The sequence below is a fragment of the Hippopotamus amphibius genome, chromosome 11 (assembly GCF_030028045.1).
Source record: "Hippopotamus amphibius kiboko isolate mHipAmp2 chromosome 11, mHipAmp2.hap2, whole genome shotgun sequence".
NCBI classification, from domain to species: Eukaryota; Metazoa; Chordata; class Mammalia; order Artiodactyla; family Hippopotamidae; genus Hippopotamus; species Hippopotamus amphibius.
In genome coordinates, this window is record NC_080196.1 from 31,534,953 (window position 1) to 31,562,434 (window position 27,482).

The following is a 27,482-nucleotide window of genomic DNA, read 5'->3' on the forward strand; positions in this document are numbered from 1 at the left end:
CTGTAGCACTGGACTGGGATGTTGTGAAGATAACACAACTCATTTAGCTGGTACCTAATTAGTGTACAATAACTGTCAGTTGTAATAATAATTAAGAGATCTGTATTTTTGTCCTGGCTCTGCTACTAAGTTATGAGCATGAACAACTCTACTTCTCTAGGCCTCAGTTTCCTAACATAGAAAATGAGAGAGTTAAACCAGACCATCCCAAGGAGTCATTTCCGGTTAAGAAAAAAAATCCAATTATTCATGTTGAATCCAGACACCAAGAATAGTCTCACTACGTAAGCAATGTTTTTCCCTCAAGCCCCTCAAAGAATAAAGCTAAATAAATTTTTTCATGGTCCAGTTTGCATATAATTATTGTGATCCAATATTTACTTGATTTAAAAATTTATAAAATACACACAAAAAACAAAGCTTCCTGAAGTGGTTCCAATACAGAACACTTGAGAACTTACGTACATAATATTATTTTAAATATATTTAACAACTCAATTCGTACAGATTGACAAATGCAATGGAAAAGTAGACCACCTAAGGATTTTAAGACATTACACTCCACACTTTGTAAATTCTATTAAAAAAAACAAGTCACTGAATATTGGTACATCACATTAAAATATATTTTAAAGTATACTTCTCCTCTTAAATGGCAGTGATTATACATTAGTGCAACCACAGAGCACTTGTAAACTTTTTTTTGTTCAAAACCATCCATGCCCATGATAAATCCTGTTTGGTCAGCTCCAAGCTCTTTCTTGGGTCTGAGCTTTTGGAGTTTTCCTATGTTGACAGTTACAGCCTCTACCCATAACTGTAGCCATCCATCCAGAAACGCCCACGGCCTGAGGCTGGGAGAACAGGTGGTACAGAGGTGAATCTGAAGAAATCTCTCACCTTTCTAAGAAAAGGGATGTGATTCAGTGATTGGAGACATAACTATACACCATAGGCAGTTGATACTTTTCACTGTTTAGGCAGGAGGCTCTGTCAAATTGAGTAAGACTCAGGCTAGAGACAGCTTTAGTGTGATTTCTGAGTTATCTTTCTCTAGGGCCCCCAGTGTTAGGGAAGGGGAGGTTAAGAAAGGATGTACGTCAGCTGACTTCATCTTAGCTTTGCTTTTAAAATGCCACTGAGAGGGTGATGATAACAGATGTTTCTTTATTGAAAGGACCTGTCCACCTGAGCTTTAATCAAATAAGCTGCGTTTTTCATATATTGAGGTTCTTGAGAGCTAGCGACAAATTCAAGCTGGAATGGGATATGCCACAAAGCAAACACTCTTTTCTGTTTTCATCAAGATGCGGTCTGTGGATGTTGGGAAGTGCTTAGCGTGTGTGGCGGACAGCTAACCAGTGAACACAGATCAACTAACCACAGGGCATTGGCAGAAAACAGCTTCTTCCCTTGAGATCCAAACATCATCTCAACTTGATTTTTTTTCATTCTCCTGGCAAGAAAAGGTACATCAACTTCCTTCAACACTAGGGAAATCTCAAAATGTTTATATTCATTCACCTCCCTTTAATTTATAGTATGCCCACTTGAACGACAACAGAAAAGTGAATTATCAAATTTCAGTCATAAATTCTGACACCACAGGTTAAACATGTTCCTTGGTCACTGTGTATGTATGTATTTTTCCACATTTCTATTGTCTGCTTCGGGTCTGAGAGGCTGTGTCCCTTCCGGCACTTTCTCCTCTAAGCAGGCTCTTCAGTATAGAATAGCATCTCGAAGGTCAAATCTTTTCGTTCAAGGTTAAGTGGTCAGGATTCGGTTCTTCCTTAGAAAACGCTGTGCTGGGTCTCATTGGGTGGCCTTGTGTGATCCAATCAGATTGCTTTTGAACAAAAAGAGGAGTCAAAGAGAACTTGGGTTTCCAGATAAAAATAAAGTGCTGCCCCCTATAAATCACGGTCTCTGTGGAGAAGGGTGTCTTCCTAAAGAGGTAGGAATGATAGGGGTGTGTTGCAGATGCTCGCATTTCACTGATACTGAACACTGCATCTTTAAGGGCTGCATCTTTAAGGGCTTAAAATGGACTGACTCCACTCATCTCTCTGATTTTTTCATAAGTAAGCCAGAACACCAGTGACCAAGGGGTCTGAAAGATTAACCAAAGAAGTTAGTGCATATTTCAAAGCAATTATAAATCTTCTACACATACACATACACATCTTTGAATGAAGAACTCATTTTGAATCCACTTAGGCTGAAAACAAGTATTTTGGTATTTCACCTTCGTAGAGCATCTTATAATTTACAAAGCATTTTCATGTCTTATTTCTCACAGATGTCTCTGAACAATTTACAATGGAAAGGAAAGATACTGATATCCCTATTTTACAGATGAGGACACTAAGACTTAGCAATTAGGTGCCTGCTAGCATGTTGTGGAACTAGACCCTGGGCTTCTGGCTTCCACTCCAGGATTCCCTTTACTGACCATTACCGGATAAAAGGATAGGACTCGGCAGGCCTGAGTTCTAGGCTGGGCTCCTCTTCTCTACATGTAGTTTACATATGGAGCATGACAGGGAGACTCTTAAGGACTTGAAAGTGAAGATGGAAGATTATCCTTTGAGAGTTAGGTCATAAAACCAACACCTGGTGAATCACGAAATGAATATAAAAATTCACATTAAATGGAGAAAAGGGCTTTCAACTCAGAAAGAACTGACTATGAAGATGTAACTGTGCCAAAAGGAATTATAAGGGGATGAGGGTTTTCAATAATAGAAGATAAAAACGCTAAAGACACAGAAGGAAAGCACAGAGGAAACACTGGAAGTAACCATCAGACAGAGTGTGTCTTCTATCCAGTTCTTATCTGGTTTGGTTCATAGGTTATGGGTAGTAGTGATCAGACAGAAACTCTAATCACATTAGAGTGGAGAAATAAGCTTAAGCAATTAGAATGTAAAATGTATTTGGTTAGAGAGTTTGTAAAGCAATATTTATGTCATACACGTTTGGAAATATTGAGCCAGTTATATTGGTAGACTGAGAATATAATAGTGGATTTAGGAGAACACATCTTGGTCAGTTGAATGTATGAAGACATAGACAAAATAAAGAAGCTGTGACCATACCACAGTCTTGTGGCAATAAAAATGAAGTGAGCCAGCGATATGACTGCAATTGGATCTAGAAGCAGAGGTCTTGGTTAAGAATGGACGGGGCAATCATTCCTAATTGTTCTGGTAATCAGACTTCTTCCTCCCAGCAACCAAACTATATGCAAATGAAATAAATATTAATCAGGGATTGAGCAAAGCAAGGTCATGTTATCGCTAACTAGTGGAAGGAACTGGGACTGGGTTTAGCTGGGTTTTGAAGAGGAGTTAAGGAGGGAGATCACATAGCCAAATGGCATGCGTAGTATGTAAATGGGATATACTGAGGCGCATGTGGCCAGTTCATGCTTTTACTTGTTTTCTCCTCACTGGCATAGTTGTACCACTGAAAATAATCCAAGTGTATATGATCCCATGTTGTCATAACTGCTGGAGAAAAAAGTTTCTCTCCATGCCTAGTACTGCGGGGGTGAACACGTACGGGCTCTTGGGTTGATCTTTTTCAATATTAAGTTTGTAAGTAAGCTCTTCCTATTATTATTCTGTGTTTAGCAAGCAACCTTCTGATTATAACGTGGCTGCTATATAGCTTGAAGTTAGCTGTCCAGAGGACGTGAGCATCTGGATCACTGCCCAAGTGTGTTTCTCAGTGTGAAGGAGCCAATGTTGTGGTCCAGTCATAGGCTTCAATGAGTTTGGCTGAAGGGCATCTGTATGGGCAAGGCCGATTTGCTTGGAAGCGCTCAGGAGTCAGGCTTCTAAGCTCAGGGACCTGCACTATGACAGATCAACAAGGCCACGCCACCCTGGGGATCTTTGGTGGTTAGCCAGCCTGTCTCTGGTAACACCTCTCCATCACCATGCCATATCTCCTTTCTTTTAAAACTTCTATAACAGGCTGCAGGATCTTGAGAAACTCAGTATGCCATCTTAGTTAGGAGCATGGGTTTAGTTAGAGTTGAACAAACCTGCAGTCAGTTCCCAGCTTAGCCATATACTAGCTACGTGAACTTGAGCGAGTTTCTTACACACTTTGAGCCATGTTTTTCTCATCCGAGAAACGAGGATAACACCACCTGTTCTACTAGGTTCTTGTAAGACTTAAAAAAATAAGGTGTGTAAAGAGCTTAGCACAGAGCTTGTCATCTATTAAGCAGTCATTTTTGGGGTCATTTATACTTCCTGAGTCTCAGGTATAAAGCGAATGGGTCAGATCAAACGGTCTCAGTGTGCCTTTGTACTTGGATGTTTCCCTGCCCCTCTCCTCTCCCGGCCGATTCTGGTTTTCATCAGTGGTCTCACCCATCCTCATCGTCCCCCACACTAGAAACATCAAAGTCCCATTTCCTTCTCTCCCTTCCTCCCTTTCTCCATCTGATCAGTTACTAAGCCTTGGGGAGTCAAGCCCAAGCGTTCCTAGAATCCATCTTCTCTCCATCTCTACAATCATCTCCTGGCGAGACCGCTGCCGAAACTTCCTTTCTTGCGTTCTAGCTTTCAGTGTAGCTTCAACATTGCTGCCACAGCAGTCTTGTCCCCAAACAAATCTTAGCACATGGCTCCCATGTTCAAACAGGTGCTTGCTACCTGCAGAGTTTCACCTAAACTATTGAACGCCCGCCCCGCCCCCCGCCACCCTGGCCAAGGTCCTTCTCAGCCTGGTCCCCAGGTGCTCCTCTAGCTTTCTCTCCCATCACTTGCCCTCTGAGGACCTACTGCCCAGCCACGTGGAATTTCTGCAGTTCGCCAGACATGTCGGGGCCACACGCAACATGGTACCCCTGCTCACGTTGCTCCCTCACTTTCCTAGACAAACACCGACTGATCCTTCAAAGCTCAGATCAGATGTCACCTCTGGGAAGCCTTCTGGGACTTTCCAAAGAGTTCAAGCCATTTCACTCCATTATCTGTGCTCTCAGGTTCTGTTCACAGCACTGGCAACCTCTTTAGTAAGACTGTCCTCTGGAGTCAGACTGCCTGGGTTTGAGTTCCTGCCTCCAACAGCTAACATCACCCAGTCCGGTCAAGTTATTCAGACACTACGCTATTGTCTCCTCCTTTATAAAGAGAGAGATGATAGTAACCTACTAGATTGTTGGGAGAATTCAGTAAGTTAAGCATAGTGCTGGCCGTAAACCAAGTGATTTGGTAATATTAGCTTCATAATTTCTGTAATTTTAACTACTTACGTGTTTATCTCCTCCCATCACATTGTATGCTCCTCTAGCGCAAAAAAAATAAACATCTAATTATGCCTGGTTCATGCAGGCCAAGTAAAAATCTTCCTTTCCATTAAATATTCACAGATTTGAGACAACTTCAAAGTATAGTCAAGACAATTAAAATAATGTTTTACAACTTAGGTATGCTTTTGTATCACATATTGCCAAGGACTTTGGCTATAAATTTCGTGTTAATAGATGGACACCTGCTACCCTTGGTGATGTCATTTATCCCCAAAGCTTCAGTTATTATCCATGTGTAGACAGGGCTCAAATCTCAATCTCCATCCTCATGATTCTAAGATCCAGGCCAATACATTAAGCTAGTCATCTAGACATCTCTTCTTAAATGTCCTATGAGTATACAAAACTTAATATAACTAAATTCAACTTGTTAGTCTACCACAAAATCTTCTTCCCTGCAAATGACCCCCATTTTTAGGAAATCACACCATTAGTTTGCTCAGGGCAGGAATCTGGGAATGAAGCCCACTTTTCCTTGCTTTCCCCAACCATTTCCCTATCCCTGTCCAGTCATGTGCTTTTTTTTAATCTCCTTTCTATCTTGCAAACATTTTAAAAATCTATCTTCTTCTGTCCCCACTGCTATATTCCAGTCCGAGTTATCATCATCTGTCATCTGTCACTACTCCTGGTGTTTCCCCAACCCGCATGGCATCCAGAATGCTCTTTCTAAAAGTTCACGTGTCATCAAGCCAGTGCCCCTCACTCTCATGGTCCTGTGGCCCTTCCTGATCCGGTCCCTGCCCTCTATCTGGCCTCACCCTGTGCTGCTCTCCTCCACATCTCCGTGCCTTGGATGGCTGGGTTTTCTTCAGTTCTTGGAACACATCATGTTCTTTGTCCACTCCAGCTAGTCTCTCCACCTAGAATGTTCTTTTCTGCCCTTCCGACCTGGCAAAGTCCTACTCAGTCTTCAAATTTCAATTTAGAAATCCATTCTCCAAGGAGGTTTTCTTAATCTCCCTGTCCTTACTTGCTATGTATTCTGACAGCATCAGGACTCCCCACGCCCCCCAACTCTTCCGCTCATCACTGCTGGTTTCTTACTCAGTGTTTGTCCTGACTAGACTGGAAGCTCCAGCACTGGAGCAGGGGCCGAGGCTCTTAGGTTCATCCCAAAGCCAGGCACTGAGTACAGGCCTCTGCATGGAGTAGGTGCTTAATTAATATTATCATAGTATATTGTGTAAAGTATTGATTGTTTGAATTTCTAAACCCATAACACATCCATTCTTTCAAATATGTTCTAACTTACAAAATACTTGAGTACCTTGTTTTTATTATATTTGTTATGTTACTTACATAAGTCTATCTAATTCTACATCTTAGTTTACTTCAGTAAAAAAATAGCATCCAAACCAAATAAAAATTATATACTGTTTTCTTCCTAAGCAGAGCTTTGTGGTGGTAAGTATTAATGGATTATGCAACATTTATCATCAAAGTAACTAATTTTGTTTGAAACGTTAACATTTTCATAGGAATGGTCTCTAGTAGGAAATCTGTATACCTGTTTCAAACTATAATATTTTGGTTAAATAACAAAAGGCTTTACATTTCAGAACAATCTATCCACTGCTTTCTAACAACAGAATATCAACCCACTCATCTCTGATGTAACTGAATTATTTTACCTTAATCAACCTTAATTTACCAAGGGAATTGGAGGTAAAAGAAAATAAAAAGAGATATACAAGGGTGAGTCAAAAATTATCCGCACCACAGTTATATTAAAACTTCTATAAATTCTATGGCCAGAGTGAGGATAATTTTTGACTCACCCTCGTAGAAAAGAAAGAAAGAACCGTGGCTGGGGGGAAGGACCAGGCCAAAAGCCAGAAGTGCAAAGGGAAAATATTTACAGAGGAAAAGTGATTTACGTATCCATACAAAGAAAACAAAAACAAAGGCAGGAAAAACCTAACTTTACCATTCGCAGCCAAGATGGTAAAAAGCCTTTATAGAGACTCATGAATCCTTCTCCTTGAACAGCCTGAATCAAGCAGTCAGTTGATGATTTATACAGAAGGCCCCTAAAAAGGAAAGAAGACAATTTTGTTAAATTTCTTATGTGTAAATAGATGTACAAATAAAATTTTTAAAATAGTCCAGGAAAACTTACTTAACTATTTTTTGCTAGCTTAGAACAAATAATATTTGTGGTTCTGTATATAGAGAACACCTCTTTCGAGTTTAAAGGTATTTTCAAGGTTGAGCTTTCTGATTCCCCCATCCTTGGTCTGATAACTTAGAATTCACTCCATCTGACCTCTTCCAGAGAGAACATACTGTTTTATATCAGGTCAAATTACCCATGTTACCGCTAAGTCATAAGCTTCTGAAGAAAGTGCTCTGGCAATTCTCAACAGAGTACATTTTCAAAAAGTCTTTGAAAACAAAGAGTCACAATAAACCCCTTGTGACTAAATAACATGATGGGTAAATTAGCTTATTTCCACAAATGCACAGTACTTTTCCATCAGACACAAAGCAGGTAATTGCATAAAAACAATTTCCTGGTTGAACACATGTAAACACAAAAATACATTTCCATCAAGAATAAATACAGGGAACAGTCTTTAAAGAACAATATCATTACAGACATTCAAATACATGGATAATGAAGACTTTCTGTCTACCTTCCTTGTTTATCTCGTGGTTGATTCATTATTCGGCTTTTGATGACATCAGCGGGTGTTCCCAGAATAGAAGCTACCAGTCCGGAACATAAACTATTAGATACAAATAAATGAAATTGAAAGATAATACGCAGCAGTTTCTAAATTTTAAGCAAAGGGGATTTGATATTCAGAAAGAATGGAATACTAAATCTAGTACTATAATATTCTTCATGATAATGCTCTTTTAGCTTAAAATCAATGACTAATTCATTTAAGAGGTAGGAAAAAAATTAAAAGAATGTCCGGTCAACAAATATACATTGAACATCTGCTGGAGGCAGGCACTCTTCTAGGGGTGAACAAGACAGATAAGATACTGTCCTCAAGGCACTTACATGGGGAGAGGCGGAGGAAAAATGAATAATTTCAGATGCAGTTAGTTGCTATGAATAAAGTGGGATCGTATGACAGGGAATATCTGGGTGACAGGCAGTCATAGAAAGTCTCTTGGGTGAGGGCAGGTCTCGACATAGATGCTTCCCTCTCACCAGCCAGATGAGAGACTAAAGAAGCAGGCAGAGAAGGCTAATTTAAGGAGTTTGATTTTATTCCCGACCGGAAGGGAAGTCATTAAAAGGATCTTAAGTGGGGTAATCACATAATTTGGTTCATAATTACTCCCTCTTGAAAAAGGCATCTGGTCAGTTATTCAAGACAGACAAAATGGATGGGGCCACCTCACTGCAGAGTAAATCAAGATTCTGTAAGTGAGTGACTGAACAGTTCAGGGACCACCAGCAGTTCATTATGAATGTGGGCATGAGCAAGGCAATACAGGAACGTGACTGACATTCCATAACCTGAGAACCCATAAGTGCTGTAAACTTTTCCAGGAGAAACACAGATGACGGGAAGAGGGGAGGTTGTCCTGAATCACAGGAAATGGAGGCCCAGGACCCTGGAGTTGGCAGCTGCTGAGTCCATAGACTGGGATCAGGGGTTCAGAAGAATATCTTAGGTTGGGCTAACAGAAAGCTAGAAAGGAAAACTGTGGAAAACCTTTACGTCCTGCTAGAACATCAGATACCTCCCAGAGATAAAGACCACTGAGTTCCATGCCAAGTAAGGCCTTTGAAGTTTCTGAAGGCTCTGTGGTAGGGAGGTTGAAGCTGCATGAGGAATCATCACACTCTTTTACTCTAAACTGCTGGGGCAGAAAGTACCCAAGCTCTTTATGACTCTTTCAGGTCAGGATTGATCATTCAAACAAGAAACTCACTTTAGCAATACCTGAATGCAAGAGAAGGAACCCATATAACCTATTTACGTTTTCTAGCAAATGACCTGACTGTGTATGTAACTTTTCTTGGGTCTCTGTCCACATAACAGGCATTGCCGATGTGGAAAGAACTCACTATTTCACCATATACATCCCGGGAGGTGTAGACCACCGCTCTTTTTTTTTTAAATAAATTTATTTATTTATTTATTTATTTATTTATTTATTTATTGGCTGTGTTGGGTCTTCTTCGCTGTGCATGGGCTTTCTGTAGTTGCAGAGAGCAGAGTTATTTATTTATTTATTTATTTATTTAGTGGCTGTGTTGGGTCTTCTTTGCTGTGCATGGGCTTTCTGTAGTTGCAGAGAGCAGAGGCTACTCTTCGCTGTGGCGCGTGGGCTTCTCATTGCGGTGGCTTCTCTTGTTGGAGAGCACCGGCTCTAGCTAGGCACGCGGGCTTCAGTGGTTACGGAGCATGGGCTTATCATTAGTTGTGGCTCATAGGCTCTAGAGCACAGGCTCAGTAGTGACTCGTGGGCTTAGTTGCTCCGCGGCATGTGGGATCTTCCTGGACCAGGGATCAAACCCATGTACCCTGCTTTGGCAGGCAGATTCTTAACTACTGTGCCACCAGGGAAGGCCAAGACTGCTGCTCTTTTAACATTCTTTCCTACTTGTTCAGATTCTTTGAAAGTCAAAGTTTACTATCATTCATTTTAATATACCTTCATATTTTTACATAGAAATGTAACACAAAATTTAGACCTAAGTTCTAAAACTTAGGTCTACTGGAAACAGCATACAAGACCAATCAAGAGGTAAAGAAGAGCAAAGAAATAGGACAGAAAAAGATACACAATTTCCCCCTCTTGGCTCAAAAGACTGGAAGGAAACATATTTTTACTTGTTCATTTGCCTCAGAGAGGCTGGGTGCAGGCTCCGCTTCACATATTAGTGTCAAGAGTGGAAACTAATTTGACCAGAGTGTTAATATTATTAATAAATTCTATTTTAAATATGTAGGTAGCCCTCCTTAATTAGTAGTCGTTAATTAATTTATTGTTAAAGGATTTTTTTTTTACCTGTATAATAACCACATCAAGGACCCTCTTCTGCAACTGTGGCCCCACTTGGCACACAGAAACCTTAGGGGCAGCTGCCAGTGGCCTGCCTCATTCTCTTCTTATCAAATTGTTTCGAGGAGGTAGTGTGATCTTGCTAGACTCCTTTAAAAAATAAATATTAAAAGAGAGCAGATAATGTATTAAGGAGGCCTCGGGTAAGAAGGTATCTAGAGTCAAAGTGAGAAGACAGAGGAGTAAAAGGAGTGTCAGTTTCGCCAAGCTACTCGACATGAACATTGCTGCTTTTTGCTATTGACCTTTATCACTGCTTGCTAGTAACACCCCAGAGTGAGGCCCAGGTGTTGGCGAAGCTAGTAAACTAGGCTGGTTCAGGCTGCAGAGGACCCTGCCTGGACTGCGTGCCTGCTTACACACCTAACATTGCTGCTAGCAAGTCCAGTGGCACTTATGATAAGAAAGGGAGTGGGTCTTGGAATTTCTTGAGCCCTAGGGACATAGCCAGTCCCCTGACGTCTGGAAAATCTTGTGACTCACATGGTGAAACCAACAGCATTGTTGAAGTGCACCCAGCGCTGCCTTTTTGCACGCAAATTGATGATATCAGTTTGCGGCCTGGAATTATAAACAGGAGCCCCCAGAACTCCAATCTGAAGTCTCACCCGTGGAGTTGACGCACCGCCTGGGACCCTTCCCAACTGGGTCTCCAGATTGCTGTCACTCGGGACTTCCCAGCTGCTGCCTGGATCTGGAAGTAGGTGTCGGCCCAATTTGGTGATATATATACCGTTTCTCTAATACTCTTATTTCTTTCCTGTTAATGATTATATACTGAAAATAAGTTAAATCACTTTTCATTAAAGAATTGATTAAGGCTGCTTCATTTGTGTAAAACGAGGGGTTATTGTGCCAGTGAATCCAATGAACCTTAAAACCAAAAGCAGGCTCTCGGCCAAACACCAGGACACGGCTGCAGTGATAACGGTCAGAGAGTGACTGGGTAAGTCTTCTGTTCTGCAAGGCTAATTTGTAATAGACCATCAGCCCTGTGTCAGAATGAAAATCCTCTTCAGGATCAACTAAAAATCATGCCAATGTATGATTGTCACACAGTATAAGCTAACCTTTTGCACAGTTTTACCTCTCAATAGCATCACGATTTAAAGAGGGAAAAGGCGATTGTTCTGGTTTTTCTATTCTACGAGTAATTTCCTCACCATTAATTCAATGCCCCACCTTTCTGCTGCGTCCCGTATCAACATACCTTACCACCTGCCTCCCCACCTCCCTAAAATCCCAGCCACAGTCTTCTGCTGCTCCTGCCCTGCCCCGGAACTTCATCTTACTTACACCATTGTTTTTTATTGTGGTAAAATGTACATAATCTACAGTTTACCATGTTAGCCATTTTTAAGCACCCAGTTCAGTGCTTGCACCATTTTTACTCTTCTTCTCATCAAACTCCTCTCCCTCAGATGTTGATGGCTCAAGTAAATCTCTCGACTGCACTGCTGCAATCCCCTTCAAACCTCCATGAGCGCTCATTTTATCCTGCAACACAGCCTCCAGAACTTCCAGACCACACAGCTCTGTGTACCTGCTTAGCTGTGAGTGCGTGGTGAGCAGACTTTCGAGCTGCCTCATATACCACGCACACTCCTAGCAACCCACTTAGAAACCAGATCCAGTGGGTGGAGCTCAAGAATGAACCAAGTACCAATCATCCCATTTTCTCAAAACCTGAATTAGAGAACAATAAGATGAAGTTATTTCAGATTAGGGCTGGAATATAGTGATGGGAAATCTTATTATGCCTTTTCAAAAAAGACAGGTCTGTGAGGTGGAGTCATGTCTGTTAGGCAGATTTACACCTGCTGGGAAATCCTTGAATCTTAGGTTAGAAGTGTGGTATTTCAAAGACCATTTGGGTAGAAAGACAATGATAAAGCAACAGAGGTAACATCACCGTGGGACTATCAGAACTGAATATCCTGCTCCCAGAATAGATCGTTTAACACTGGAACAGATAAGCCTCTTGAAAGATGAGAATCTCTCTCAAGATGACTTGACTGGGTATAAACTGGGGAAGAGTCTCACAGGCAAAGAGAACAGCATGAACGAAGACAGTGAAGGAAAGAAGGAAAGGGTGGGTACGGACACCATACATATGTTTATAGGACAGGGGCCTAAAAGCCTCAGTTTTCTCTGTGAAAGAGGTGGCTGGACTCCTGGCTACAGAAAATATGGTGTTGCTTGTGAACACAACTGGATGAAAGTTTGGAATGTGAAAGAAAGGTGAGCAAAGACAGAAAGATTGCCCTAGCAGCAGTAAAGATAACACTTATTTTAAAAGAGGAAGAATGAAGAAAAAGTACTCTAGGAATATTAAGTTAAGGTGAACCTGAAATTGGGAATCATTTACATCTATTTTTATATCTTCAAATGTCATTGATTATGCTATTTAGACAGCCCCAAATATCAACTTTTGGGGTTCTCTAAATAGCAAAAAGTGTTCTAGAATTTGGAAACAAGATCAGACGCTAAATAGAATCATAAGGACACTTGACATCTATAAAGTAACTCACTCTAATGGATAATTTGAACTTGTGTTGCAAAGAATTTTCTTTGCTGTTTTAATTTCTAAGCTGTTTCTCCTCCCTAGGATACTCTTCTTTATCATGTCTGTGTCCATCAGGAGCCACAGCCCCTCAAAACACTTATCGAATTTTGTCTCCTTTGTAGGCCCTTCTAAGCGGTTATTTTTTCTCTCTGCTACAGCCCCCCCACCCCCCCCACCTCCTCCCCCCGCAAATCTACAGTAACTAGTCCCTTTCTTTTAGCACTTACTATACAGTGCTTTTATATAGTCTTGTTTTCCCCCTTGGTACACTCCCTGGGAAGGAGTGTAGTCCTTTTGTATCCACTGCAGGGCCTTGCACAGTGCCTTTGACCTAAAAGAGGCTCAAACATACCCGTTGAGTTGAGTTGGAGAATCAGTCGTCAGAATCTGACCCTGGGATGGCCCCATCAAGGTGCAAATATTTGGGGAGGTTTAACCTGAAACATTCTGTAACTGTGCCCCTCTCTTCCCTATTTTAACTGCAGCAAGCTTTAAGAAAATTGCTCTTTATAAATGTACTGTCGCCTTTCTTTAAGGGTGGTATCAGTAGGTTTCCCATCAAAAGAGACAAAAGTTAGAATTTATGCCAAATATGGAAGAAGGGGTGAGATAGGAAAAAATAGAAAGTGACAAACTAAAGCAGTCTTACCTTGATAAGCCATGAGTCATGATATTGTCTTCAAGTGGTGTATTCAACACCAAGTAGTGTTTCACTGTGTCGTAAGTGGTTAAATCTGGCAATAGATAGAAAAAGAAAGCTTAACCATCATTCATGCAACAGTGAATGTCTTTTGTGTCAAGAATGTGCTAAGCATGGGGCAGGAATGTGTACAGGGACGAAAGATCCCATTCTTGTTCTCAGGTACAGGAAAGCAGAGCTACAGATGGGAGGGGGAGGAAAAGAGGAAGAGGGACAGACACCCAGTTATGTCATTTGAACATCTGAATCCAGCTCTGCTTAAAGTCCGTTCAACCCCTCCACTTTTCAGTGCTGGAGCTGATGAATTCCCTTTTTTAGCCTAAGTTAGGTTGAGTTGAGATCCTGTCACTTTAAACAAAAGGTCCTGGCCATTATTTGACATTAAGCTTTTTATACTTTTTTTCTGATGACAGTGAAGAGCTGTTGAAGAGTTTTAAACAGGGGAGGAATATTTCAAAATACTGAAGTCTTATAAAGATTACATACACCAAAGTATAGGGAAGGGAACTGTAAAGAGGTAAGAATGGGTAGATGCATATGATCATTCACCAGATATCCGCACGCCTGCCACATGGTAGGCATCATTCTAGGTGCTGGTGGACAAATGAACAAAATCCCCACTCTCTGTTGAAGGATGAGATAATAAACAAATAAGTTAACCACATGGCTTTTTGAATGGTAATAACTGCTCTGAAGACAAGTAAGGCAAGGAAAGGGGACAGCGAACGTGCAAGGGTGGGGAAGGACAGTGTGTATGAATTTAAATAGGGTGATCAGGGAAGACCTCTCAATAATATTCAAGCAGACACCTTAAGGAAGCTTGAGAAAGGAAACTGTAGATACCTAGGAGACAGCGTCCCAAGCAGAGCCACCATCCCTGTTATAGCCCTGAGGCAAAAGTCAGCTTTGGATGTTAAAAGAACAGCAAGAACACTGGTTTAATGGGAGCAGAGGCAACAAGAGAAGGGGAGGGTTTTGAGCAGAGGAGTGACTGACCCGCAGCCGTTGTGTTGAGAACAGACTATCGGAGAGAAGGCAGATTAGATGAGACAACTGCAGTTTTTCTGGTGAGAAAGGATGGCGGCTTGGATAAAGGCGTTGCGGAACGCTGGTCAGATTCTGGGTGTTTTGAAGACAGAATCAACAGGATCAACAGAGATCAGCAGACTGAATATGGAGGGAAGGAACGGAAGCAGAGATGATGGCAAGGTTTTGAGCTTGAAAATCTGAAGGACAGAGGTGCCACTTATGGAGATGTGAAAATGAGAATGGACTAATTTAAATGTTTTAAAATAAGATGATAGGCATCGGTGATCCTGAGTAGGACAATCTCAAATGCATAGTGGGACAGAATGGCTGTGGGGTGTATGTGGGGGGCCCCACCAGTTAGGAGACATCTGTACTGGTCCAGCAGGAGGAGAGCAATAATACTCGGACAAAGGAGTGGCTCCAGCGATGAAGGGAAGTGGGTGAACTTGAGATATACCTGAGGGACAGAACTGGCTGGATTTGGTGACTGCTTGGCTGTAAGGGGTAAGTGAAAGCAAAGAGATCAAAATCATGCCCAGGTTTCTGGGTTGTTCAACTAAAAAGATGACGATATCATATTTTGAGATTGGGGAGAACAGAGAAGGAAGTGATTTAGTAAATGAGTTTGGTTTGGACCCATTCACAGTGACATGCTGGAGATGACCAACTGAAGATGCTGAGTAAATAGCTGGAACTTGGGAGAGAAATCTGGCCTGCAATAGATTTTGAAGCAATGGATTGAGAACGACAATCTGAAATATCCACCAACATGATGCAGTAGATATCAATGGACTGAAATGGCAAAATATAAGAGATTTACTCCCTGAGATGTTTGAGTGATATGTTACTATACCTCTCAAAAGTGCTATTTATCAATTTCTTAGAATCACATAATTTTCGTCTTAGTAGTCTTCCATCCATGGATTCATTCATTGTTGATTATGTACGAGGGACTGGGAAAATAAAGATAAATAAAACACAGCCCCTGCCCTCAGGGGGCTCAAAATCTAGAGGAGATAGACACATAGTAGAAAGCAATGAAATGAGGTAAAAGCAGTCACAGAGATAAGCACAGGGAATTACGGAAACACATAAAGGGGCATCGAACACAGCATGACCTGGGAGGGGTGGTTGTGGGAGGTTCAGGTAAAGTACATGGGTAGAGAAGACACCTTAACTACATATTAAAAGATCTGCAGAAGAAAACTAAATAGAAGAAGAGGGATGAAGACACAGAGTACAGAGGCAAGGAAGAGCCTGGTGTGTGTAGGCGGTGGGACATTTTAGTTCACGACTCGGTTTCCCTCCCTCCTCCAGAGTCAATGCATTGCTCCAGCCCAGAAGGCACAGGTTGGATTACGCAGACCTTCTGTGTTATGTTATGAAATTTCCACTTTATTCTGTGAGTGATGAGAAGCCAGCGAAGGGTTGTAAGGATACCAATAACATGTTCAGATCTGTATTTCAGATAAAGCTCTACAAATATTTGGTATAAATTTGAGGGCAGAGGAAGAGACCACTTAGATGGCTGTGGCAGTGGTCTAGATGTGTTTTGATGGTTGCTATTGTAAAAACAGTCATTTTAAGGATATTAAGATAGTAGGTATTGGAGGGGGAAACTTTTTTTAATTGAAATATAGTTGACATACAATATTATGTTAATTCCAGGTGTACTACATAGTGATTTGACATGTGCATACATTATCAAAAGGTCACCACGATAAGTCTAGTAACCCTCAGGGCCCATACAAAGTTATTGCAATATTATTGGAATAGGTCCTTATGCTGTATATTACATCCCTGTGGCTTATTTATTTCATAACTGGAGGTCTGTACCTCCTAATCCTCTTCACCAAAATGGCCTCCTACCCTCCTCTCCTCTGGCAACCACCCATTTGTTCTCTGTGTCTATGAGTCTGTTTTCATTTTGTTTTGTTTTGTTTTTTAGATTCCACATTAAGTGAGATCATGTGGTATTTGCCTTTCTCTGTCTGACATTTCACTTAGCATAACACTGGGGGGGGGGTGGATTTAAGAAATATTTAGAAGATAGGAGAAATTAATGAGTGAATATGGGAAGTGAGAGATGGAGATGAGTTAAGGAAACATTCAGGTTTCCAGCCTGAGGTGCCCAGCTGCACAAGATGGATTACACAGCAAGAGGAGCAGGATTACTGGGGAGAAAGATTTGTAGTCTGGATATAATGACCATCACATATGGTACATACACCCGTTTGAATCTTAGAGGAAGGTATGGCATGGAGAGTACCCCTTAGAGATGATTTGGTATTATCTCCTTATCGTCACAATTTGCTAGTTTTAGGAAATCCTTTTCATACATCATCGTAGAATAAAGTGAAAATGTTCTAGGGAAAATATTCAATTATGACATTACAACATAAGGGAAGACTGCTGCCAGTACATATTATTAAAAATAATAAAATAAATATTCTCATTTTCCCCAATGTAAGTGCGTATAGTTAAAATGATTCAGGCAATTAGGACTTCTCAGAATTCAATAAAGTTTCCATTACCTCCCATATTCACCAGCGCTGCTCTTTGTATATTGGGAACCCAGCCTGCCCAAAGCCCACGTATTCCTCCTTCAGCTAAGATTTTTGCAAATGCGTGATGCACACCACGAAATCTAAAGGAAGATAATAATAAATGTGAAAACTCTATGCACTCCTGTGTTTGGAATGCAATTGTATAAGCTTTGCCTATAGCTGTTATGATTCAGAGTAGAGAAACAATTATCTACACTTGTTAGAAATTAAAGCAATCCACATAAGTCTAATTTCCAGATAAACAATAGTTTTTTAGAAAAAAAAAGGCCAACTTTTGATTTCAGCATTTTTTATGGAGATCTTTATAAACTGTGACATCCTCTTTTCAGATTATTAAACGGATTAAAACCCCTTTCTTGATATTTTACGTTGTCTGGGCCCACACTAACTACAGGAGGGAACAGTGGTTATTAGACCTCTGAGTTCATTTTACTAGTACTGTGGCAGACCTTCAAGTTTTGTAATTTTACCAAATAACACTGAAAAAGCAATTCTCAGATCCTCTCATAAAAGAAATGGTATTTTTAGACCAAAAAGTAGGAAGGACAATTTCATGAGTTCTTAAAACTGAATATTTCGGGCTTGGTGAAAATTTATTATCTTTTTTTTGCACACTTTTCTATACACTGACGAAAAATGATGCTGAACCATGAACCAAAGCTGGAAACCTCTGATATAAAATAAAAGCCTGGGTTTTACATAGTCAGAAATACCTGGTGTCAAATGCCATCTTACCACTTACTAGCTATGTGGCTTTTACTCAGGCATTAAACTCTCTGAGTCTCACTAAAAAGGGCATTCATAATTGCTATTATGCTATATAAGAAATACGCTCACAAATGATGGCCATTGTAGCTAGAATTTATTGTGCACTTATTAAGCACCAAACTGTTTATATACATAAGATACACTGTATTCCTGAAAACTCTATGAAGTGTATATTATTATTCGAATTCTCATCTGAAGAAACTGAGGCTTAGGGAGGTTAAGGACCTTGACTAGGGTCATAGAGCTAAAACGTGGTAAAGGCTGGATCTGAATCCCAGGTTGTCTGATCCTACGGTTCATGTTTTGTACAACAGCATTAAATGTTTTCCCTACTATATCAAACCCAAAATGTCCAACATTCGAGACAAAGAGAAGAAAAACTATTGAGGTGATCAGCTATTTCCAGACCCCAGTAGTTCCTTCTCTCCATGTATCAAACCAAGGCAACATCACTTCGCCCTGCTACATAGTAATTAGAAGTCATTACAAGATGACAAAATGGGCCCTGGGATTCTGTAAACTACTTGGTGAAGTCAGAGCCCTAACCTTTTTTCCTCCCCAGTACATGTTACTTATCTCCCTGTTGGGGAGGGGGCCTGGATTGCCGCAGCCCAACCCCACTTTCCACTGCCTCAGCTAGAGGGGCAGCAGAGCGGGGGGCAGTGGTCCGGTGAACCTCCAAAGGAGGCCCCCAACCCCCCGTCACCTCTGGCTTAGCCACACGCCCGCAGTGTTCAGAGAAGCAGACCCCTTTGTACTCAGCTCAGGGCATCCTGCACTTTTCCTCTTACCTGGGAGAGGTCTGTCTACCTATCTGCAAGATTTGTCCCTTTCCCAGGGGAAACTGCCTAAGTGCTATTTTAATAAATTGCTGAACAAGAGGCCCTTTGAAGAAAGGCAGACTTTGACAATACAGGGTAATAAGGTAGTACAATAGGAGGGTTTTATATCACAACAGCAGCAGCAGCAGCATAAAACACACTTCCTTAAACTTGAGAAAAGAGGAGCAGTGAAATTAGGGACGTAGGAACAATTTGCAAGGTTTATCTTGCTGTTTCCCTTCCTTCAGGAAGAAAGGCAAAGAAAGCAAGCTTTCTGGCACCTGGTGGACCAGGCACTCTGTCATGGAAACCATCTGAGACAATCCCTTTTAAAGACGAAGAAACAGAGACTAGAAATGTTAAGTGACTTCTACAATACCAAGCCACAGTGGCAGAACTGGAATTCACACCAGGGCAACTGTTAATGATCAGACTCTTTATATCAAGCTACAATAGGAGACAAGTCTAGCTGCCTTGTCTGGGGAAGCAACAAAGAGCGATGCACATATACAATTTGTCTGGTAGAGAACACGTACACCTTATCAGGTAAAAAAAAAGGTCCATCTCAGATCTCCCCTAAGTGAATACCACTTCCAAATTAAGAGTCAGAATTAATATCTTTACTGAATGTTGGGTTACAAACATGCAGTAGTCATTAGGGAATGTTCAAAGGGGAAAGGAAAGTTACCCGTCTATTGGAGAACTTACCTCAGTGGTTTTCCTTCAAGTTTCCTTTTTCCTTCCATTTGCATCTGAACCTTCACTAGGTCAGTTGGATTGGCTAAAAATTGGCCAACAACACCAGCCATCATCCCTCCAATCACTGACTTCCTAATTATAAAAGGAGATACATTTTTTTAAGGTTGCTACCAATTTCACAGATTTTCTAGGGAACAATACCACACTGGTACAGCCCCTGCATAAGAGGTTTAAGACTAAGTGAAGCAAAGAATAGACCCAAACAAATCACAGAGGAGAGTAGATGGTCAGTCTGTTTACTGATGGGAGGGTTCAAGGACCAGAAGGAGTCGAAATTCAAATCTGAAGTTTCAGTGTCCTTTCATGGCCTGAAATTCAAAGGAAGGGCAGTTGCTTCAAAGATACAATTTAGCTGCAGTTTAACTCTGACCACAGGAGAATAAAAACAGTCTTGATGTAATCAGTCTAACAGACCAAGGCTGGTAAGTCAAATTTTATAGGTTACTATTTTAGTAGTTTTCCAAAGTGAAGGGTTTTGAAAATGTTGCTCTCTTTGAAGAAAGTCTTTCTGTCCCTGGACTCTTCCTCCTCCTCACCTCCTTGAGCCACCAGAGAACAAGTCTAGACTATTGTACTTAAACACGCTGTGAATCCTTCTTCTCCCCATTCCAACTGCTTGTCTCAGGCTAGGCCCCAAGCATCTTCTACTGAGATTATGGCAGTGGGGAAAGGGGTAGTCTCTTTCCTTTTACTCTAAAACAATATTTGAAGAGGTACAAATGAGTACAGAGTACAAAGGGGTTCCTATCCCCAGTTCCCCTCTTCTGACATGATCACAATGACTAGTTTCTCTTATACCTTTCTAGAGATAACAATAATGTATTCACTGAATGTATTACATCAGGCACTGTTTTAAGCATTTTTAAAAATATCATTTAATTCTCATATCAACTCTGTGACATTAGTACTACTGTTATTTCCTCTTTACAGATGGGGAAGCTGAGGTGAAATGCAGTTAAATGGCAGCCCACACAAACGGTGAGTGGTACAGCTGAGATGTAACCCCGGGCAGTCTGTGTGCAGAGCTCACAGTCTTAACCACTAAGTTACAATTGATGCTTTGTGCACACGTGAACACATATGCATAAATTATCTTTTCTAAAAGCAAGCAACTAACTTTTCTCTGAGAAATTTGAACATTTATATGACATCTGATAGATCCTGCCAAGTTCCTTTTCATAGTATGTGTATCAATTCACACTCCCACCCGTAACCTATGAGTGTGACTGTTTGTCCTCACAGTGATGGGTGCAGCATGTTACCACTGTTTTTTCTCTTTTTGAATCCTATAACCACTACCTCCTGTGTGACTGTTACATAATTCTAATTGTTTAGGCATCTGTGTCTATTACCGTGAGTCCAGCAACTACGTAGTCAGGGACTATGTCGAGGGACTGTGTCTTTCTCATCACCGTATCCTTGGTATCATAGGACTGACACAGCACAACCACTCACTCAACATCTAGTAACTGAGGGACTTGTTCTGACTGGGTCAGAGGACATGGAGCCAATCTAGCCTGAGAATTGACTTCAGTGACATATTTCCTTTGAACTCCTTACCAATACCTTTCCCAAATGGAGGGAGTTACAAAACACAAGGACTATTAATCCATTCCTTCACCAACTCTGGGAAAGCAATCAGTATAGCCTAGAACATCACAATTTTTCAAAAACAGCACCAAGAGATCTTGCCTGAAAGGTGAAATTCTACTTACTGCCCTTTTCTTATAGTTGTGACTTGGATTTTTTTTTCAGCCCAGAAAAGATATTGTAGGCATCTTTATATGTTAGTCATATAATATCCATTCTTTAAAAAGCTGTGTTATGGCTCCCTGTATAAATATAAGTTATTTGACTACTTCCAAATTGATGGTGATTTAAATTAAAACATTTCACTATTATCAACACTACCATAGTCCATATCTGTGTGTGTGTGTGTGTGTGTGTGTGTGTGTGTGACTATGCATAGGTACAAATATTTCTGAATGATTCTCATCATAAAGAAGGACTTGCTAGGTCAAAGGATTACACATTTAAAATTTTTAACAGGTACTTTACACTCCAAAGAGGTTACAGTAAATTATATTCCCATTAACAGTTTAATGGCTAAAAGTAATTATAAATTAATTTCCCTGATTAATGTTGAGGTTGAACATTTTTACATGTCTAATGAATACTTACATTCCTTCTTTTGTGAATTGCCTGCTGATATCCTTTCTTGATTTTTCCTTTGTGTTCTTTATGTATTTTTTATTGGTCTATGAGAGTTCTGTGTATTTTATTTGTATTAACCTATTTTCCTCTGTTTCTATTATAAATGTTGCAAGTGATGCGAACTTACATTCATCATCTCATCTAATCTTACAAAAACAAAAGCCTGGTGGTAGGTATTAACTTCTACAGCAGAGAAAATTGCAGATAAAAAAGGTGAAGTCGTTTACCCAGGCTTCACAGAAATACATCAGGGATTTGAGCCCATCTCTGACTCTAAACCTTAGGGTTTCTCAGTAGAAAGAGGAATAAAGAAGGTGCTCTGTAAGAATTCTGTCAATATTAAAATATAAATAATATATACATAATGTCATATAGGTATGTACATGTATGTTTGTATACAACATACAGTAAATACTCAATTATTTGGATTTATATTGCCATTATTTATTATTTTAAGCCTATACCTTGAAGCAATTTTGGTTCAAATGTACAATTTTATACAAATCTAATGGACAAACAGTAAAGCCTTTGGGGTAATAGTGTATTATTTTCTTTTTTTTTTAATTGAAGTATAGTTGCTGTACAATATGAAATAAGTTACAGGTATACAATACAGTGATTCACAATTTTTAAAGGTTAGCCTCCATGTATAGCTATTATAAAACATTGGCTATTTCTCTGTGTTGTACCATATAGTATATTATTTTCAAAACAAAACTTACCAAAGGGGATAATGCTTATCTTCACTTTTGCCAAACACAACTTCACGGAGATGTTCATAAGTGACCATTCGACCTCCAGAGTACACTGTGCAAAACAGCATTGAAAGGGTGAGTCTGGCCCTATGTTTCATGAAATCAGAGGATGCTTTGACGTGGCCTAGTCCACCTCTCTAGCTGTGTCTTCCTCTCACGTGCCCCAGGCTTCGGACGCCTGGTCTTGATGGTTCTCCAAATGAGCACGTCTTTTAAAGCCTCAGGTCTTCTCCTGTGTCATCTGGTCTTTCTTGAATGGATTCTCCCTTCTCTGCCTTGCTAACTCCTCTTACTCTTTCAAAACTCAACTCAAAGAACATGTTTTCCAGAAAGTGCCCTCTGACCTGGCCTCCAGTGTGCTAGGCTGTCACTGTACCTGCCATGCTTCTCTGATCCCCCAGAACTATCCAGGCGTGTGTCTAATACGGCACTTATCATCTTGATTAGAAATTAACTTGATTTTCTTGTTCATCTTTCCATCATACCATGAGCCTTTCAAGGTAGGTTTTGTGTGTTTTCATTACACTATATGCCCTAGTACAGAGCTTGGTACACAGCAGGCATTTTCATTCAATAAACATGTACAACTTCACTGGATAATTTATTATGTTAAGGTAATTTTCCAGTCAAGTGTCAAACATGTGAAGTGAATCTTAACTGTAAAACCACATATGGTGGTCAACAACATACAAATGAAAAGAAATGAAACTCAAGATGATAACGAGAAGCAAGGAGAAACTATCAAAAAAAAAAAGAATAAAAAAGAAAAATCACAAAAATCAGTACATGGTATTCATATAAAGAGCTTTTCTTGATATTTCAAGAAGTTTAATGTAGTATTTTAAGATATTCAAAAACATACAAAGTACCAAAATAAAAACAGTCTCATCACACTTCTGGACAGTTCTTGGTGAATACACTCTCACATGCTCATCTGGAAAATTGAAGCTTTAAAAACACAAAGCTGGTAAATATTAGTATTGGGCACTTTTCTGATCAAGTGTCCCTATATATTTGAGGAATGATTATGATTAGAGAAGAAAAACACCATACCCATCCTATCTCCTTTTGAAGGCAAGTTTATGTTCTCCTGTCCACAAGCTGAAAATTCAACAACTCCTGTCTATGTGAGTGCCCCTTTGGAAGCAGAACAGAAAAGTGTTCTCATTGGCAGTAGTGTAATTTCAACTATTTTCCTTTCAGAGTGACTGAGGACCCACACAGTTAGCCTGGGAACTGAGGCCAAAATCACCTGTGTTGTATTTACTCTATTGCCAAGGCTGGGTTACATAGTCATCCCTGTTCTCTTTCAGATCAAACTGGCCTCTGACATATGGGACAGAGACTGGTGAGATCTGGCATTGCACTCAAATATATTTTAATTTTCAAAGAATATAAAAAAAAAATTTTTAATTTTGTGTTTAAACTTCCTCAAGTGGAAAAAAGTATCAGTTATTCATCTTTTTCCTTCTTAAACTTAAGAAAAACCCTTTTTATTAGGAAAATTTTCAAGCATACAGAAGGGTAGAGAAAAATAATACAATTCGCTCTATATCTATCATGGAGATTTCTCAGTTGCGAACACTCTCACCATATTTGCTTTTTTTTTTTTTTAACTATTTTAAAGTACATTAGAGACATCATGACAGTTCCTCCCTAACTACTTCGTTACGCATTTCTAAAACTCTAAGTCTATAATTCCTTAATAACCATTGGTAGTTAAGAGACTATATATTCATTTATCATATTAGAAGAAAAAAACTAGCTGGCTTTCGGACACAGCTCAACAGGAAAGCAGAGGAGACAAACACAGAGCTCGTGACAAACTCACCAGCTGGAATCAAGATAAATACCTATGTGTCTGTAAATGGCAGGTGTCACTCCTTGCCAGAGCTTTAGAAAGCCTTCCTCTTGGACAATCCCCAGGGCCGTGCGCACCATGCCCCTATAGGGAGCAGACTCTCTTGCACCATCTCCCAACCGAGCAAGGGCAGCTTCTCCTTGTATTTGGAGTCGAGTTTTTATGAGATCAAGGGGAAAGGTTGCTAATGACAAAAACAAAAACAAAACGGGGAATCCACAACATTCAAAGAAACAAACAAACATTTTTGAAACATCATAGGACCCATATTTTAGTTGACACAAGATGTGTGATTCTCAAATTCCAGAATACATCAGAATCAGTCAGGGACATTGCTAAAAATTAAACATTTCCTAGCCCCACACCTATGGAGTCTCAGTAGGCTGATGGGGTTTAGACATCAGTTGATTCTTAGATACTCCCAAGTTTGAGAATCACTGTCCCAGAGCAGCCCCAGAGCACCAGAAAGAAAACAGAAAGTGACAAGCACTTGGGTTCTTTTCAGTCAGAAATTTCAGTCTAAAACCTACTTCAGTCCTCAATTTTTGCCTTCCAATGTGAATAATTCCAGGTATCCATTGTGTGTGATGTGCCCTGGACTGCAACCATGATTAAGAGTCAATGTGACTTTCAGAACACTGTACCACTTATGGCAGGTTCTTAATAGATGCCAGATGAAGCTGAATTCTATCATTTCATGGCTGATGCTTGCATGTGGATGAATCACTGACTCAATGTCTGCGAAAGAGAAGATGCAACATAGGGTTTATCACGTCTTTCATATCCAAGCGTGGCAGGCTCAATATTCTTCCAAATAAGAAATATGTTGAGTTGGTTTTCCAGCACTGAGTTTTATGCATGGCTTCCTTACAAATACCACCTGTACTTGAAAATTTTTTTCCTAATGATTACATATTGAATTAGAGATAGACCTTTTACCTGGAAACAGAGTGAAGCTGACTGGCTCACATAAGGAAGATCACATAACTTTATATATACAATGATTCAGATAAGTTCATCAGTGACATTACATAAGTGACCACCACCTGATACAAAACCATAGCTATGCCTTTTCCAAGACAACACAGTGTAAGGGGAAGAGAATATTCAATCTTAACCACTGGTCTTTGGAAAAGTTAATTATCTTGCTGATAGCTTTTCTAAAACACAAGTTGTGTGCATATAGAGAATTTAAGCAATCCTTTGTTGACATATGAAACCTGAAAAGTCTTAAGATATAGGCACCTCTATATTAGTATAGGTTATGCCTCTTAAAACAATTTTGGTTTTCTTGCTGGTTACTTAAACAATGCTTCAGGCTCTGATCCTAAATCACTTTGTACTCAAAACCATCTCATATTTTGATTCCCCTGCCTCTCATCTCCAGCAACCCCCCCCCCCCCCGCCCCCCAATTCTCCATGAATTTTTAACAGGAGGAATGTTCCTTTACAAAAGCTATTGGTCACAGGGGGAGCATAGGGTTTAAAAAAGAAAAAAAAAAGGAAATATATCCAATCACTTAGCAATCTGCTTTTAATTTTTTTTTAAGTTGATGAATTGTATTTCACTAAAACCAATGAATAATAAAAATTCTCCATCTGCTTTGGGAGAAGAGAAAGAAGAAAAACAGAGGGTCCAAAGTGCAAGACTGGAGGAACACTAAGGGCAAACAACTGATCATGTTCTGGTTCTGCTGGAAATACAAAGCAAACTCATTTTAGAACAGGACAAACTACCATTTACAAATGATAACACATCCAAGCTATTCCTTTTTTTTTTTAATGGGCAGGAAAATGAAAGGGTAATCTTAAAATGCACAGTGAAGGCAGGGAAAACACCAACACTCTACTCACAAAATTCTTGGAAGATACCCCACCTGTTCTTGCAAAGGCACCATAATTCTGCTCTAGATAGCCCCTTAAGTTTTCTCTGACTTGCTTATGCAGATGTAACTGTTCATCCTCTCTGCTGCTATGATACTTAATAACATCATTATAATAAGCAGCATAATGTAACTGTCTGTCTCTGCATGTCTCCCCACCAGCCTGTAAGAAGGTCAGGGCTGGGTCTTTGGAACCATATCTCCACAGTCTCCAGCACTGTCATAATTACAGTAATGTTGCAATTAGCGGGTGCCCTGCCTTGGGTTTAACGTTTATATGTTATTAACTTCTCAGACTCCCACAAGATGAACACAGTACAGATGAATTCAGCTCAGAGAGGTCAACTGGCAGATGCTGAGTGGATGCTCAATAAGACCTAGATTAGGAACTTAAGTTCCACAAGTTAGGTGCCCAACGTGGACCCAGAACACAAAGATATAGTGAGGCTATGTAAGAATATAAACAACAGAGATGACCTCAATAAAGATGAAAAGTGGACTGTGGTTTTAAAAAGGGCACCCTCACGAAAGAGAAAATGATCCCTGGAGAGGAATGACAGCTCAGGAAGCTCCTAAAAGGACACACTCAGGCGCAATAGCACACCCGAGGGAGACGAAATTGCAAGCAAGAGACTTTCGTGACCTCCAATCCCTCCTCCTCACAAGGCTGGCCTTGCCCCCACCCTGCCGCACCTGCCCGCTGTACAGGTATGGACAGACGCGGCTGCATCCCCCCGGAAACGAAGCCTCCCGCCCGGGCCCCCACCCCCGAGCGGCCCCTCGACGACTCGCGGGGGAGGCCCAGGCTGGACGGCCGGGTACCTAGCTCGGCCACGGTGGCCGCGCAGCCCGACAGGAGGAACTTGCTAGCGCGTGGCCATCTCTGGGCGAGCGGCGAGAGCCTCTCCTCATCCTCCGGAGTCGACATCCAGCCGCAGAACGGGACGACGATACGCCCCTTTTGGCCTGCGCCCCGCGCCGCGGCTGGCATGCCACCCGGCCAGGGCGGCCCCTCTTCAACCGGCGAGCGGCGGGGCGGGTACCATTTCTCTCGCTTGGCTCGGCCAGGCGGGCCCAGCGAACCCGCAGCCTCCCTAGCGGCGCCGGGCTTGAGCAGCCACGCCGGCACAGAGCGGAAAACAACGCGAAGCCCGCGAGGCTTCTGGGAAATGTAGTCCGCGTGGCTCCGC

General features: G+C 40.8%; 1 protein-coding gene across 2 annotated transcripts; it reads right to left on the reverse strand.

Annotated features, from left to right (window-relative positions):
* Nucleotides 1-441: 441 nt before the first annotated feature.
* Nucleotides 442-27,405, reverse strand: SLC25A27 (solute carrier family 25 member 27). Of its 2 annotated transcripts, XM_057700614.1 has the most exons (9): nt 27,115-27,405; nt 24,402-24,593; nt 22,516-22,600; nt 19,529-19,651; nt 17,199-17,311; nt 13,585-13,669; nt 7,972-8,064; nt 7,263-7,365; nt 442-2,113 (listed from the first exon to the last, which is right to left on the reverse strand). In XM_057700614.1, the coding sequence occupies exons 1-9, from the start codon at nt 27,281-27,283 to the stop codon at nt 2,042-2,044; spliced, it is 1,035 nt and encodes a 344-aa protein (XP_057556597.1). In that variant the 5' UTR covers nt 27,284-27,405; the 3' UTR covers nt 442-2,041. The 2 variants fall into 2 exon arrangements, 1 of the variants encoding a protein (XP_057556597.1); XR_009048175.1 differs by lacking the exons at nt 442-2,113; nt 7,263-7,365 and adding an exon at nt 10,316-10,459 and having other exon boundaries at nt 7,990-8,064; nt 27,115-27,248.
* Nucleotides 27,406-27,482: the final 77 nt, after the last annotated feature.